The 13,285-nt window shown below is 35.9% G+C and overlaps 1 protein-coding gene across 1 annotated transcript in view; it reads right to left on the bottom strand.

The window, feature by feature from the left end:
* The window catches only part of RSPH9 (radial spoke head component 9), a 30,976-nt gene that overhangs the window by 11,987 nt on the left and 5,704 nt on the right, over positions 1 to 13,285 (bottom strand). The window contains exons 3-4 of the mRNA XM_032216901.1: positions 5,429 to 5,558; positions 3,947 to 4,093 (exon numbers count right to left, since the gene is read on the bottom strand). Of these exons, the coding sequence (XP_032072792.1) occupies positions 3,947 to 4,093; positions 5,429 to 5,558 (277 nt within the window). The remainder of the gene's footprint in view (positions 1 to 3,946; positions 4,094 to 5,428; positions 5,559 to 13,285) is intronic.

The following is a 13,285-nucleotide window of genomic DNA, read 5'->3' as shown; positions in this document are numbered from 1 at the left end:
ATGTATTTATGGTAACATGAATGAATGTTATATAATTTTACAAACTCCAGGCTATATAGCAACATCATCTATACAGAACAATATGAATGATGGAAGTCTTGCTTCAAGCCATATAGATTGCTGTGGAAATATTTTCCTTTTTCACCCCAACATTTTGCTTCCAAAATCTGTATACTTCATCATCAACTAAACAATGACTGGGTCATGTAAAACGCAATTCCTGTTATGTCATAAGATATGCACAAGCAAATAAACTATATTATGATTTAATGTGATGAGCTTTATACTGAATGGAAGATTATATTGGATTGCAATGGATTGGATTGGATTAGTTTTTTGTAGAATCATAGGACTGGCAGGGACCTCAGAGGTCTTCTAGTCCAGCCCCCTGCCCCAGGCAGGAATCTTTATTCCATCCCAGAGAAATTGTTATCCAATCTTTTCTTGAAACCACAACTGATGGAGCATCCACAACTCCAGAAGTTCCTCTGTTCCATTAAATAATTGTTCTCACTGTCAGGGAGTTTCTCCTTAGTTCCAAGTTGTATCTCTAACTTCCACCCACTGCTTCTTGCCCTGCCATCAGGTGCTTTGGAGAATAAATCAACCCACTCTTCTCTGTGACAGCCTTTCAAATATTGGAAGACAGCTATCATGTCACTACTACGCATTTTCTTTGTTAGGCTAAACATATCTAATTGCCTTAGCTGTTCATCATTCAGTTTAGCCTCCAGACCTCTTCTCATCTTTGTTGCTCTTCTCTAAACTCTTTCTGAGGTCTCAGCATCTTTCTATCACAGGGACCAGAACTGGATGCAGAATTCTAAGTGTGGCCTTACTAATGGAGTATTGAGTGGTTCTATCAATTCTCATGTTCCTGATGCTCTCTCTCTGTATTGAAGCAGCTTAGGACTGCATTGAATTTTCTGGCAGCTGCAGCACACTGCTGGCTCATATGTAAGTGGTGGTGCACTAGGACACCTAGATCCCTCTTACAGTTATTACTGTTGGGCCAGCTGCTGCCTCTTCTGTGCATTTGGTTTTTCCTGCCCAAGTGCACAAATTTGCTTTTCTCACCGCTGAACTTTATCTTGTTGGATAAAGTCCAATGTTCAAGTCTGTCAAAATCCTTCTGAATCTTAAGCCTGTCTTCCAAAGGTGCAGTTCAGTGGTGAGAAAAGTCACTTTTCCCCCCTCATCAATGAACTAATTCTTGTTGGATAAGGCCCAACACTCAAGTTGGTCAAGATCCTTCTGAAGCTTGAGTCTGTTTTCCAAAGGGTTAGCAATTCCCCCTAGTTTGGTATCATCTGCAAACTTGATGAATACCCCTTCAATCTCCTCATCTAGGTTTATGAAGATGTTGAAGAGCATTGGGTCCAGGACAGAACCTTGAGATATTCCACTGCATGCTTCCTTCCATGTAGATGCAGTTCCATTGAGGATCATATGCTGCAGTTGGTCAGCCAACTGCAAATCCATCTGCTGGTAGTACTGTCCATCCCATATCATATCATATTTCATAACATAGTGTATTACATTACATTACATAATTCACTATACTAATCCCTGCTCATGAGGCAGACAAGTTTGTGATAATAAAAAGAATGGTGGGATGAAAGAATCACTATGGTCAAGAAAGGTAGGGGACAATCTAAATATTTTAAAAGAGACAATGATTCACTGATATGATAACTTTTATTTCTCTTTCTGCTTTTTTGCAATGATATTCTAAAGGCAGAAATCTATCCCTTAAAAGTATTTTAAAATTTAAAATTGTCCCTAATTTCAATTTACCAATTTCAGCTCATAAACAAACAACCTGAAATAAAAACAATGGTTTCAAACATACTTTGAGATGGCATAATTGTGCTAAATCTAATGCAGTTGCCAAGTAAAAAGAATGAAACAAAAATTCAGATACAAGGCAAAATCTTTGCTACAAATCAGTTCCTACCCTAAACCTAGTTTTCATAATTCCACTCTGTGAGCATCTTGCTTTAACATCTTATTAAATACAAGTCAAGGAAGCAGAAGAAATGGCATCAGTTAAATAACCATGGATATACATTGCCTTAGGAGCTAAACATTTTGCATACCATAACAAGTGTATGGTCACCATTCTGCACAGCTCAGACTGCTGCAGATTACTATGTAGCTTAAGTGCAATAGTTCATCAAAGAAAAGTTTGAACCAAACCTCCCCAAGATAGAAGGTTAGAGTTAACAAGGCCACATTTAGATAAGACAAAGCAAGAGTGGATGGAAGGGGCATGTAAAATGCTCATAAAAGCTCCTCTATCACTGAGAGTCTTATCTCACACAGCAGGACATCGGCTGCTACAAACCCTTCCTAATTAGGAGGAAACAGAAGAGTTTAAACAGCTCAGGGTGTTGACACATGAAGCAGACAAAACTGCCCACTGAAAAGATGTGACAGGCTTTGTATGGCTCTTGTTTAAAAAAGCACAACACCGAAAAATTATTTTGTTATTATATAAAAAAGGAATGTGGCAGTTCCATTTAAATTCAATCCTTAAGCAGATTCTCTCCGGTTTTCTATAAAATTGGTACTGTATCTAATTTTCCTAAGATTATACCTGATTTTTCAAGGTGCATATTTTTGTACACTACTAACCATAACATATGCGGGCAGTCCTCGACTTACAACAGTTCATTTAATGACTGTTCAAAGTTACGACACTAAAAAAGGGAGTCATGACCATTTTTCACACAACATTGCAGGGCCCCCATGGTCATGTGATCAAAATTCAGTTGCTTGGCAACTGACTCCTATTTATGACCACCCCAGTGTTTTGGAGCCATGCAATCACTTTTTGTGACTTTCTGAGAAGCAATGTCAATGGGTAAGTCAATTCACTTAACAACTGCATTACTCACTTAACAACTGCTGTGATTCACTTAACAAATCAAGCAAAATATGTAAAATGGGACAACACTCATTTAACAAATGTCTCACTTAGCAACATGAATGTTGGGCTCAATTGTGGTTGTAAGTTGAAGAGTACCTGTACTTTATGGACCCAGCTTTCCACTTTTTCAAGTTACAAATTATTTCAAAAATGACAATATAAGCCCATTGATGTCCTGATGGTTTTCACTTCATCAAATCATTTCATTTAAAAAAGAAATTGTGTTGATTTTTTACATCCTTAATGAAGACTGGTGCAGAATTTTAGTTTTTGCATGTGTTACATGTCTGTGGAATCTGATTTACTGGTTATTATTTAATTGTCTTATTTAGGAAAAATGTATGCCAGAGCTGAATGGCTGCATGCATTTATCTTAGGACTACAGAAAGCATTTGAAAAAGGTATTTCGCAAAACATACTGGCACTTTATAGCACCTTTTCTCAAAGTGCTAAAACAGACATGTCCTGTGAAAGGCTCAGTAATTTCAGAAACTTTGCTAGTAAAAGTGTTGTCTGTGTGTACAGATGAATATTAAGACAACTGGTGAATCTTCTGAAGCTGCTTTAACAATTCAAAGAGAGTCTTCCACAAAGCATGCAGGCTCTTCTGCAAAGTTTCGTATAGCATAAAATATATTATTTGATTTTGTTTTCTATTTTGAGAATTGCTGTAATGAAAAACAGTTATGCCTCTTCAAAATAAACTCATATATTCAGAGAGGTGAATAAATTTTAAAAATGGAAACATCATACACAAATTCCCACTCAATTAAGCTCGAGTCAAAGAATTAATTCATTTATATGCATCTCTATCATCTTTCCCAATTTCAGTTTAAGGATAAGAGAAATGAAGGTTAATCCAAAAGCGGAATGGTTAAAACATGCTGAGTGAAACATATGAAATTAACAATTGTTTCTTTTACACAACAAAAGCCAAATACTTCTTCTTTACTAGGCCCTAAATGCCACCCTCTGCCTTTTTCATTTTGCATGTGGGATAGTACTTTTTCCTACCTTTAGGGATATCATGTTCAAGAGAATCCAAAAAGTCAATGGCTGGATCCAAGTCAGCTTTTTCCAGCAGAGTTTTATTCTTCAATTTTACAGGCTCAGTAAAATGGAAATAGGAGCTTAACTTTTTTGCTTCTGTCAGGGACAAACCTGTTGATGAAAGTGAAAAAAGAAAATCAGAACTGCTCAGTAGCCTCTTTTAATATATTACCATTCTTCAATTAATGAGAGTTCACTTTCTTAATTGAACTATGAACAATTTAGACATGTTATTTATTTGACTGATTGATATCCCACCTTTACTTGTACACCTGAAGATAATATACATAAGGTTTCTACCTCTTATTTTTTTTACATATTCCCGTTAGGTTTATGTCAGTACAGCAAATGTGAACATTCAGCTAAGCCCATATGTTGCTAGATGGAAAATAGTACTCATCAGCATAGGATAGCTCATGACAGATGAGACTATATTCTGCAAAGAGAGGGAGCTTACTGCCCTCCAGATGTTTGGAACAAATTCCATGGTTCTTCTCATCAGCTGGAGCTATGTAGTACAAAATATCCAAAAAGTGCTGCATACATACCCCTGCTTTATACTCTTGTATACAAGAAACTTCAGTGTTTCCCTATGCACTATTGTAACCTAGTCAGCATGGTAACAGCACTTCTTAGAATAGCTAGAATGTCTTGAGCAAAAATATGAACTTGGAGAAGGATGCCTTTTCCCCCTTATTTTACAGCTACGGTTGCCAGATAATAAACTAGGAGTTCAAACGGCGTCCCTCCCCCACCCCCTTTTCCTCACAGCAGCACTTACAACACTGGGGTGAAAGAGGAGCTTCCATCTAGATCGCTTCATATTTTTTGTGTATTTGCACAATACATAGACTCTGCAACTGAGATGGTGAAAAAGCCTGAGCATTTGTGTTTGTGTGTGCGTTTGTGTGCATTTTGCAAGAACAAAGAAAATGGTCCTGCATGCCTTCAAACTGTTAAATGAGAAGGTCAACGTGGCTTAAAGAAGAAAGTGCCCTTTCCCCATGAGGGTTCCATACAACAGCCACCAAGATTTCGAACCAATAAATATGTTAGACATGAACTTATAAATCATGAAGCAGAAGTTGGAAACTAACTGCATGGGTTGATATTCACATCTTTCCACTTTGCTCTGGTGCACTAAAAGTGAAGAACTATGTGGAAAAACTCTAAAAGCTAACTTTTCTATTTCTATTATGCAGTACATACAGCAAAAAATTGAGCAGCAGCAATAACTTACCCTCTCCTATTCTGAAATTTTTATGTGTGCTTTACACACATCCTGCTTCCTTATATGCACAACACATAACTTGTGCATCTGCCATGCACACTGTCATATATGAGTTGTGACTGATTGTTGAGCAGAATTACAAAACCTAATTTTGTAATGTAATTATAGTCATTTTAGAGTTCAAAGACAACAGAGCTGTCCTCGCACAACTTTACCTTCAAAGCTCCTGTTCACATGCACAGGTCCAAGTGGAGATTTTACATATGCGCCCCGTGGAACAATACCCACTTCTTGATCTATCTGATGTATTATGGATACCAGGCGCATCTCCTCCTTGACCAAGGGCTATAAGAAAAAGCAAATTAAAATCTATTTCCTATATGTCATAAGAATGAGACTTGGGACAGAATAATATTCCTTCCATCTAATATTCTAATGCTTAGAATCACTGGAGATCAGACAGCATAAAACTTTAATAAATTGTTATTACTACTACATTAATGAAAAAATTAGAGTAATCATATTAATTCCTTTATATAATTAGTATATTTCTCTCTTGATGAACTTTGAGGTAAATATATTCAGATATATTGATTGTATTTAATATGTTTTCATTTAAAAAAAAATGGTGAAGAGGAAGTAACTCTGTTTCTGCTTAAAGGCCTTGCTTCTATTAAAAATGGAAAGGAAAATACAATTATGGAGAATTATGAACAAAAATATTCTCTGAGATTACAAACAGTACTTAGTATTAGCAAAGTCAATAGGGAGGCCATATTCACAGAGCAACAACTGCAGTGATTCACTTAATAGCTATGGCAAGAAAGGTTGTAAAATGAGACAAAATTCACTTAACAACTGTTTCTCTTAGAAATTTGGGGCTTAATTGTGGTCCTAAATTGAGGATTACCTGTAAAATCCCGCAGCCTTGGGATCAGCCTATATAAAAGATCAATTTTCTATAAGAACATGACTAGGTTTTTTTTAATGTAGAGAAAGTAGGGACCAATAGAAGCAAACTTGGCAGGAATAGGAGATTCAAAGGCCTGGTTAACTGTTGGTCTTCATTTAAACTGATCTTGGTTTAATCTGATGAATGTGACTCATTTCTCCATATATTTTGTTTATACTTGATTTTATATTAATTATGACTACCTACTTCTAAAAATGTAGTCTGTATTGAGTTATTATTAGTGCTTTTTTAATAGAAAAGTAGACAAAAATGAAGTAAATAAATATGCACAGGAATTCCTGATACTGATGTAAAAAAATACGCCCTATATTTATACTCTGCACTAAGGAGTTCTAAAGCAAATATAAAAATTAACTATTTTACATTTAAATTTTATTTTCCTTTTATATGAAATACAAATGTAGAATACAATGCTAACCCAAATATTTAAAAATATTTTAAAGAAAGACAAATCAAATTAAGATTGCAGGCTAATTTTTTTCCTAACTACTCATTTCTGAATATTTCAGGAGAGGATGAAAGGACCTTTATTTTAAGGGGAATTCCAGAGCCAAGACCTAGTCATTAAAATACTTTTTCTATTATCCCAATTACCATAAATATAATGATGATTTGCCTGACTCATGTGTACCTTACTTACAGCATAGGTAACTGCAATGTGTTGTGTTTATAACAATCCTAGGAAAGCATTGAGAAATTAATATTCAGACTAATGGTAGTATATCATATACCTCATAATCTGTATTTTTCTTCAGTACTTTTCCATTCATGTTATGTAACTGTAAGCTCAGTGAACAAGATTTTAAGATTTTTACTTAGTTATCTAGTATTCATCATTACGTTTTAAGCCGGGAGGGGGGGGGGGGAGAGAAACTATGAGCTAAAGTCAGCTTGAACATGTTTGTATTGAAAGTGTCAAGTTTCCATTCACATTCACTCCTTTCAGCATGTTTTCCCATATCTGATTAATATCTTAGTGACTATTAAGAATAACTTCCTGGGAGGAGCTTACTGGTGGAAGCAGCAAAAAATCAGCTGCCTCCGAATTCCTGGCTACGTACCTGATTAGAGGATCTTCCATCTGACGTCTTATCAGGTTTTCTTATCCTTCAGGCAAGAGGGAAAGAAGAAACTGTTTTGCTGGCAAATGCTCTTCGATTTTTGCAGCTTTTGTGCTTGCAAGGAAAGGGGGGCTAGCCCAAGGCAGAACGGCTGTCCGTGCTGGGAACTTCAAACTGCCTTGTGCAGGACAAAGTAGGTCTCTCCCACTCTGCTCTAAGTTTTGTTTGATTTAATCTTATCACGAGCTGAATCCGTTTACTGCGAGGACAATAATTGCTTATCAACATTTTAGCTTCTTCTCTTTTTCTCCTCCGAAAAATTATTTACTCAGAGGCTTTTAAAATGGCGCCGAGCAGGCTGGTTTCTCCGGTAATAACGAACACTTTTTGCTAATTCTCACAAGACTTCAAAAGAATTCAAAACAAAAGAGATTGCTTATCACATGTTTTGGTTTCACAATAGAAGAATTTTACTCCTTCATTAACTTTGCTTATTTGGAAGTTAAATGGTGATGAATCTGTTGAACGGTCTTGTTACAATGTTTACTCACTGAAACTTTTGCCAAGCCTTAAACTTCAAAATAAAAGCCTCTTTACTTAAAGCTGCATATTTAGGCAATAGAGTTTTATTAACTGCAGGCAGACAAATTTTGAAATGGCCTCAAAACCAAATATTAACTTGAAGTCGTCACCCTCTACTTCCAGGGGCACATCCTCAGTGCCTGGCACAAAGCTGCAGCCTCCGCTTCCTACACCCCCTGCTGGGGATGTGTTAACGAAAGAATTTTTTCTGAGTAATCTAAGCGAGGCTCTTAATGCACAGACAATTAAAATGGAAGATAAATTTAGAGATAATAGAGAGGAGAGAAAAGAGGAAATAAAAGAAATGAAAGAAGAAATTAAAAGTGAAATTAAAAGTGAAATAAAAGGACTTAAACAGGAGTTGTATGAGAAATTTGAGGCTAAGGTTGATAAAATTAGAGACGACATGCTGAGTCTTGTAACTGTATTAACAGAACATATTTCTGGAGTGGAAGATACTCTAGAGGTTCTTAATGATGCCAATGCTAACTTGACATTGAAAACAGAGGTGGTGGAACAAAAAGTGGAAAATGCTGAAAAAGAAATTATTATGATACAGTACCGACAAATGGAGTTCGCATTAAGAGTAAGGGGGCTGCGTGAGGAGAAACAGGAGAACCTGAAACAGACCCTATCGGAAGCTTTTGACCGCCTGATGGGAAGACCAGGGACCAACCAAGGCTGGCAAATTGACAAAGCTTACCGCGTTAACTCCTGGCTGGCAAAGCAGAAGCAGCTTCCTCAAGACATCGTTATATATTTTACTACAAGAGAGTTCAGAAATATGGTACTGCAAGCGTCTTATAACACTAAGCTTCAAATTGGCGGTCAAGACCTGGCTGTTTTGAAAGAGATACCACCTCAAATGTTAAGAGCCAGAAGAGACTACGCTTTTTTGGTCGAAGAACTCAGAAATCGTCAGATACAGTATAGATGGGATGCACCATTTGGCATCATATTTACATTTGATAAGCAAAGGTACCGCCTCAACTCTGTATGGAAAGCCCGAGATTTTTATTATAATATATTGAAGGCCGGACACCCTGCACCATCTGGACCTAGAGAAAGACCACAAGAAGGACAGGATAGACAGCAAACTACATAACCACCAGACAAGATGGAGCATCTCTCTTCTCTAGAAGTGCAAGGTGCTATGGAACCAAGACCTAGCCGCATGACTACTAGACGTATGGAGAAACAAGCTAAGAGGCAACAGCATCAACAATCATCGGCCATCGATCAAGGAACTACAACAACAAATCTGGAAGCAGTGGGAGGAGCTAGACCTAAGGTTAAACAGGCCGTGCAGGAAGCTCTAAAAATGCTTCAACCAACCAAAGATGACAACTAAGATTTTAACATGGAATGTCAACGGACTGAACTCTCCACAGAAGAGGAAGAAAATATTTCATTATCTTAAACAGTTTAAGAACGATGTAATTTGTTTGCAAGAAACTCATATCAAGTCAACTGATCAAAAATATTTGATCAACTCAAAACTTGGTCAACATTTTGCAGCTTCTGCTATGGAAAAGAAGAATGGTATAGTTGTATACTTAAGAAAAGATATGAAAGCTGAATTAATAGAAGCAGATCCCTTCGGAAGATATATTGCTTTAGACTTAATCTTAGAAGGGAAAAAGACATTACTTTTGGGAATTTATGCTCCCAATCAACAGCAAGATAGATTCTATAGAAATCTTCATGCTAAATTAGTACAGTGGGACTATAGTTCCTGTATACTATTGGGTGACTGGAATGGAGTGATAGACACTAAGAGAGATAAGAAGATTTCCCGCCTAAATACCAAGATGCGAGCAAAGTTACCCAAATCTTTCTTTGACATTATGGATGATTTTGAATTGAGAGATATCTGGCGAGAAAGAAATGCAGAGGAATATGACTTCACTTTCTTCTCGGACAGGCATCAATCCCTTTCAAGGATCGATTTTATTCTAACCACTAATGATTTGCTTTCTAGGGTCAAGAAAACAAAGATTGCAGCTAGAGTCCTTTCGGACCATAACCCAGTTTGGATGGAGTTGGGAAGGGTAGTGCAGGCAAGAAGGTTTTGGAGACTGAATGAAAATTTATTTAGATATGAAAACTATATTAATGACTGTAAAAAATTACTATCTGAATATTTTGTTTTGAATATGAATAAGGGTACATCTATGGAATTTGTATGGGATGCAAGCAAAGCGTATATGAGAGGAGTTTTGATGAATATAAATAAAATACATAGAAATAAGCAAGGGCTAAAACGAACAGAACTGGAAGAGGAAATTAAGAGAAAAGAGCTGGAGTTAACAAGGAAACCAGACGATACAAAGGTTAAGGAAGCTATTAACATATTAAAATCTCAATTTGACATGTTGATCTCTGACCAGGTAGCTACTAATTTATTATATGCAAAACACAATACTTTTTGTAATGCAAACAAACCTGGCAGATGGTTAGCTTATCAGATTAGGAAAAAAAGGAAAACTCGAAATATATCTAAACTGATTTACAGAGGGAAGGAGGTGTTCCAACAGGAAGAGATTCAAAAGGCTTTCTGGGAATTTTTTACAGAACTGTATAAAGGGGATAAAATTAATGGTTTAGACATAGACAAATATTTAGACAAGGAGAAAATACCTTCAGTTAGAGAAGAACACAGGCAAAAATTGAATCAACCAATAACCTCGGGGGAAATCCTGCAGGTAATTAAGCAATTAAAGCCAGGGAAAGCACCAGGTACAGATGGCTTGACAGCGGTTTACTACAAAAACTTACAGTTAGAAATGGTAGAACCTCTTAGAGAATTATTTAATATGATTCAAACGGAAGGTAAAGTCCCTCCATCTTGGAAGACAGCGTTTATATCTTTGATACCCAAAGAAGATCAAGATACTACTCAACCCAAAAATTATAGACCCATTTCATTACTGAATGTAGATTATAAAATTTTTACTAAAATATTAGCAAATAGGTTAATGTTGGTCATTCAACAATTGATACATACGGACCAAACAGGTTTTATACAAGGGAGACAGATGAAAAGTAATGTCAGATTAATTATTAATGCATTAGAATATTTGGGAAAGAACAACCAGATCCCTGCTGCGTTTATATTTTTGGATGCTGAGAAGGCCTTTGATCGAGTTAACTGGCAATTTCTGCTGAAGATATTGCAAAAAATGCAGATAGGAGATAATTTTTTACAGTCAATTAAAGCAATATACCAACAGCAAACAGCACAAATCATAGTCAATGGAAGTTTAACAGACTCTTTTCAAATTGGAAAAGGTACAAGACAGGGTTGTCCTTTGTCCCCATTATTGTTTATTATAACTTTGGAAGTATTGTTGAATAAAATACGGGGCTTGGATGGTTTAAAAGGGATCAAGATTAGGCAGCAAGAATATAGAGTCCGCGCTTTTGCGGATGATTTGGTCATAATATTGGAACAACCGCAGGAATCCAGTATGGTTTTAATGAATACGATTAATCAATATGGTCAAGTGTCTGGCTTTAAAATAAACTTAGGAAAAACCAAAATATTAGCTATAAATATGAATATTAAACAAAAGGAAGAATTAGGAGTGATGCTAGGATGTGAGGTAGTTAAAAAAGTCAAATATCTTGGAGTTAACATTTTAACTTCAAATGGGAAATTATATAAGCATAATTATGAACCACTTTGGCATAGCATACAGACAGAGATGAAAAAATGGGAGAAATTGCACTTATCTTTGCTGGGCAGGATAGCGGCAGTGAAAATGAACATTTTACCAAAATTTTTATTTCTTTTCCAAATGTTACCTATACTTAAAAAAGATGCGAACCTTTTAGAATGGCAGAAGGGTATCAACAAATTTGTGTGGGCAGGAAAGAAGCCGAGGGTAAAGATGAAAATAATGCAAGATGTACGCGAGAGAGGAGGATTGAAACTACCTAATTTAAAACTATATTATGATGCAGTGGCATTATCTGTAATTAGTGATTGGATTCATTTAACCAATGATAGAATATTGAACATTGAGGGACACGATCTGGTATTTGGTTGGCATGCTTACCTGTTATTCAACAAAAAATTGGATAAGAACTTTAAAAGTCATATTTTGAGAAATGCTTTATTGCGGGTTTGGAAGAAATACCAATATAAATTAAATGACAAGATACCCATGTGAGCAATTCCTAGACATGCAATTGAAAATATGAATACAGCACAAAAACAGGACAGATTTACTTACAGACAGCTTCTTACCTCGGAAAGGGGGGTATTACAATTAAAATCTTTAGAGGTATTAAAAGAGGAGAAGGTAGTTCAAACATGGTTCCAGTATGGGCAATTACAGGCTAGGTGGAAAATAGATCAAAAAATTGGCTTTATTCAAGTTGAGGATAATCTGTTTAAACAAATAAGAGATCAAAGCTTAATGCATATAAAGAGGATATATAATGTATTAATACAGATGGATTCGGAAACAGAATTAGTTAAAGATTGTATGATAAAATGGGCTCAAAATATTGAGGAACCAATAATGTTGGATACATGGGAAAGAATTTGGGTAAGAAATGTGAAATTTACACAAGCTCAAAATCTGAGAGAAAATTTTTACAAGATGTTTTATAGATGGCATTTAGATCCTAAAAAGTTGGCTTCTATGTATCCGAATGTACAGCCTAAATGTTGGAGGTGTGGTTCTCTCGATGCTACATATTATCATATATGGTGGACCTGCCAAAAGGTTAAGGCATTTTGGATAAAAATATGGTGGGTCATGCAAAATGTTTTTAAAAAAAGGATAAAGTTTATTCCTCAGTTATTTTTACTAGGTATATGTACTGATTTTACAGTGGTAGAGACCAATTTGATTCTGCACCTGATAACTGCAGCAAGACTGTTGGTGGCGCAATATTGGAAGAAGGAAGACTTGCCTACAATCCAAGAATGGACATTGAAAGTAACAAACTTAGCTGAAATGGCTAAAATATCGGCATATCTCAAAGATCATTCAAATGAGAGATATAAACGAGACTGGAAAAAATGGATTGACTATATACAAAATAAATACGGGACTAAGAAATTCCAGTTAGCCTATGCTTAAGATCAGAAATGATTTAAACTGTTAAAAGTTAGTTCAGTAAGAAGAAGCTAAGTTCAATCTAGAATGTCATTAATTTCTTTATTTCTTTTTTCTCAATAGATTTTAGACTGTGTTAGTTAAAAATCCATACCGTGTACGGGTTCTGGGAAGTCGGGGGGGGAAGGAGGAGGGGGGATGGGGGGGTGGAGGGAGGGAGGGGTACACACAACAAAAAAAATTGTATTTCAATGTCTTAATGATTGATAAATGATGACATATTTGTGTTTGTTTTTTTTTAAAGAAAAATAAAAAAGTTCTCTTAAAAAAAAAAAAAAGAATAACTCAGGGTGGGGAAGAAATTCTACACTGCCAAACGATGTG

This window comes from Thamnophis elegans, chromosome 4 (assembly GCF_009769535.1).
Source record: "Thamnophis elegans isolate rThaEle1 chromosome 4, rThaEle1.pri, whole genome shotgun sequence".
In the NCBI taxonomy this organism is placed as follows: domain Eukaryota; kingdom Metazoa; phylum Chordata; class Lepidosauria; order Squamata; family Colubridae; genus Thamnophis; species Thamnophis elegans.
This window is presented reverse-complemented; position numbering and strand designations above follow the sequence as displayed.